We start from the raw sequence: 4,180 nt of genomic DNA, 5'->3' as shown, positions 1-4,180 counted from the left end.
TTTTTTTTTTTTTTCAACCAAACATTAATCAAATTAAAAAATAACTCCAAGATTGGTTGCCCAAACCGGAGGAAAAGAGTTTACAAAGGAAATTTCAGAGGAAAGCAATCTTGAAGAACGGGCTAGACAATCTGCCCTTACATTGAGCTCTCTAGAGATCCTGATCAGGGAGAACGAGGAAAAGCATGGTCTGAGCACAAGAAACTCCTCTAACAGGTTCGAAAAAGATGGCCAATCGTCAGGCGTCTGCACCATCGCCACCAATTCTGCACAGTCTGTCTCAAAGCTTTGACATCCAACTCCAGCCGCCAAGAGTGACTCCATAGCCCAAATCAAGGCTTGTAGCTCTGCATGTAAGGATGTAGGACCGCATCTCTGACTCCGTGCTCCCAAAAGGAGAGTCGCATCATCATCACTACAACACCACCATCCTAGACCCTGCATAGCATCTGACCCTTTCCAAGAACCATCAATCTGACATCGAGGAAACGCTCCCCTATCCTCCACCAGAGGCGTAGTATGCAAATACCTATCCGAATAGGATTTTGCTTCTTCCCATAGTAATTTATCATTATTCGCCTGGTGTAGAATTTCCGTCGGCTCGGCCTGTAACCCCTGAAAAACTTTTTTATTCCTATCTTTCCATAATGTCCAAAGTATCCAAGGAAGACGATTAGCTACATCCGAATCCCCCGACTGAGAGGCTGCCCGCCAAAAAATAAAGTCTAAATTTGCATAAATTGAAGCAAATGGAAAGCCATCGGGGACTAACGAAACTAGGGACAACTCCCAAACATCGAGCGAGCGAGGGCACTCAAAGAGAGCATGATTGATAGTTTCTGGTGCAGCCCCACACCGTTTGCAGAGTGTATCACACCGGATACCCCTATACGCAAGTCGTTCGAGCACTGGGAGGGTGCCCGACGCAATCTGCCAGAAAAAATGTTGGACCTTTGGGGGAACATCCAGCTTCCACACCTGGGCCCTGAGGGCCATACATGTTGGTCCGTATTCGACTTCCGTCATCAGTTCTCTGGCTAATCTATAACCTGATTTAACCGTATACTTCCCTGACTTGGTAAAATGCCATACTAACCGATCCCGTTGCTGGACCTTACTGACCGACATACGCCGAATAATCGGTATATCCCCCGGATCCAGAAACTCTTCTAGAGTAGGCAAGTGCCAATCCTTCGTGACAGGATTAATTAAGTGGTTCACCATCAAGCTCGGTAACCAGAGTCGTCCCCGACCATTGGCAGGACGTGGTCTAATATCCGGAATCCATGGATCTCTCCAAACCGAAATAGAACTACCCGAACCTACCGCCCATCGCGCTCCATATTCCACTAAATCTTTCGTTGAAAAAATACTCCTCCAGGCAAAGGAGGGATTAGAAGGTTTTTTGGCCATAAGCGGGTGTTTATTGCTAAAATATCGGCCTTTCAAAACCCTCGCCATTAATGACGTCGGGTGTTGAATTAAACGCCAATACTGTTTTGCTAACATAGCATCATTAAATTGTTCCAAGGCTCTGAAACCTAGACCCCCATCACACTTATCCTTACATAGTTTATCCCAAGCCACCCAATGTAAACCATGAGCCTTATCGTTGGATTTCCACCAAAAAGTGGAAATAGCACTCGTTAATTTAGATGTCAACTCTTGCGGCAATTTGTAGCAGGACATCACATGCGTGGGAAGTGCCAAAGCCACCGATTTAATCATAATCTCCTTACCACCTTTTGATAAAAGCTTTGCATTCCAACCATTGACACGATCATCCAATCGATCCTTGACATATCCAAAAACCTTATTTTTTGAACCCTGGAGGCTTTCAGGAATGCCCAAATAAGATCCCATACCTCCCTCTTTGGTAATACCAATAACTGACTTCAACTGATCCCTTATCTCAGTAGGAACCTTCTTGCCAAACATTATAGATGATTTCTCTAAATTAACCTCTTGTCCTGAGGCTTTGCCGTAATTCCTGATAATTTCCATGACCGTCTGACATTCTGTCGCCTCTGCTTTACAGAAGAAAAGACTGTCATCAGCAAACAACAAATGCGAAATGGTAGGACTATCCCGGGCGATTGTGATACCCGTTACCTTTTTCTCCCGTTCTGCCTTTTTGATATTCGCTATCAGAACCTCTGTACAGAGTATAAACAAGTACGGTGACAACGGGTCCCCCTGACGAAGACCCCGCTGTGGTTTAATAAAACCCCGGGGTTGACCATTAAGAAGAACTTGATACGACACCGAAGATACACACCACATGATCCAAGAGATCCAATTCCGATCAAACCCTAACTTAACCATGACTGCCTCTAAAAAAGCCCATTCTACACGGTCATAAGCCTTACTCATATCCGTTTTGAAAGCCAGAAATTCCGACTTGCACCTATTATTAGTATTTAACCCATGAAACATCTCCTGCGCAACCAATATATTATCCGTTATTAAACGACCCGAAACAAAAGCCGACTGAGTTTCGGAAACCAAAGATGGGAGAAACCGCTTAAGCCGAAAACACAGGATCTTAGAAATAATTTTATAGCTCACATTACAAAGACTTATCGGCCTAAACTCCGCCATCCGCTGCGGACGATCAACTTTGGGAATAAGACAAATATTCGTCTCATTTAAACACGGGTCAAAACGTCCTGAACGGAAAAACTCTCTGACTAGAGCCACTAGATACATATCTTTTCATTACATTTTATTATTTTTGTTGGTCAATCCTCTTTTTCTTTTCCTTTAAAATAAAAAACAATAATTCAGTCTGCTTGTAAATTTTTTTTTTTTTTTTTTTAAGTAGAGCTTCCACTAAGCAGCATGATTTGTTTTTAAAAATAAAACGAAAAGGGAAAGGTAGAGAAATCGATGCGTCAATCTTAGGTCTTTCGAGTCTCAATTATTTCCTCTTCTTCGGTGACCTTCTCGGGGAAGAAGATGCTCTCTGGATCTGGGGAATATAACTCTCTACATTGATGAATCTCGCTTCCAATTTCCTGAGTTTATAGCTCAATGTAAGTGAAATCTTTCTTCAGTTCTTGCTCAAATCTGTATAATTTACTTTCTGGGAAGCGTCTTGTAGTCTGATTGATTCTCAAGAGCTGAATTTGGATTTTAGGGTTTGCTTTTGCATGTTTAATCTCTAATCGAGTAGTTGTGTTGGAGAATTCGGTGAAATCTCGCTACAAATGTGGATGATCTGATATGAACGAATGCTTTGCTTATTTTACATGGTTAGTCAGTGTGATCTTCGCAGGTTGCTTTTGGATTACAGATACTGAGGAAAAATATAGATGGTCTCCTTTGGTATGGTGGTGGATGTGTTTGCTAGATGACGCATGATGATTTCTGGGAAACCATTGGGAGAGGAGTCCATCCGGCAGGATCTTGAGGTTTTAACTGTGTCAAAGCGGCTCGTGAAAAGTGTTAGCCAGAAGTTAAAGAAAAAGGTTCATAAATCTGAGGAGGTGGTGGAAGATGAAGTGGATGCAAGGGGAGGTGTGAATTGTCTAAGCATCAGTGTTGGTTGCAGAGTTGCTGATACTGGTGAGGATTTTGAGGATCCTTGCAATAAGAGATGGTCCAGTGCTAGTGAGGAAGGTAAGGGATTGATGACCAGTTGTGGAACTGAAGAAACTAGGTTAGATTGTTTTTCTTATGGGGTGAAAGAGAGGTTCTGGAAGAAGAATAATAGAAGATATCTACTGGACTCGGCCCAGGACAACCGCAAGAACATATTCCTTCCTGACGATATTCTGGAAATGTGCTTGATGAGGCTTCCTTTGACAAGCCTAATGAATGCGCATCTCGTTTGCAAGAAATGGCGATCCATGGCCACCACCCAGCGGTTCCTCCAGATGAGACGTGAAGGTTCCTTTCAGACCCCATGGTTGTTTCTGTTTGCTGCTCATAAAGATGGGTGCTCCTCTGGTGAAATTCATGGGTATGATGTTTCTCAAGACAAATGGCATAAGATTGACTCTGAGCTACTTAAAGGGCGGTATATGTACTCAGTGACGAGCATCCATGAGGAGATTTATATAATTGGAGGTCGTTCTATGGACAGAAACTCTTTCAAGTCCCACAGAGGGATCTTGGTATTCAGTCCTTCAACCAAATCATGGCGTAAAATTGCATCTATGAGACATGCTAGATCACT

At 43.0% G+C, this 4,180-nt stretch overlaps 1 protein-coding gene across 2 annotated transcripts in view; it reads left to right on the top strand.

Moving 5' to 3' along the window:
• Window positions 2,835-4,180, top strand: part of LOC104725234 (F-box/kelch-repeat protein At5g42350) — a 9,999-nt gene continuing 8,653 nt past the window's right edge. The window contains exons 1-2 of one of the 2 annotated variants that reach the window (XM_019233161.1): window positions 2,835-3,035; window positions 3,278-4,167. In XM_019233161.1, the coding sequence (XP_019088706.1) occupies window positions 3,360-4,167 (808 nt within the window). In that variant the 5' untranslated portion in view covers window positions 2,835-3,035; window positions 3,278-3,359. The remainder of the gene's footprint in view (window positions 3,036-3,277; window positions 4,168-4,180) is intronic. The other variant, XM_010443858.2, reaches the window with a different exon arrangement.

This window comes from Camelina sativa, chromosome 11, assembly GCF_000633955.1.
Source record: "Camelina sativa cultivar DH55 chromosome 11, Cs, whole genome shotgun sequence".
NCBI lineage: Eukaryota > Viridiplantae > Streptophyta > Magnoliopsida > Brassicales > Brassicaceae > Camelina > Camelina sativa.
The sequence above is the reverse complement of the archived record's forward strand: the minus strand, read 5'-3'. Positions and strand labels throughout refer to the sequence as shown.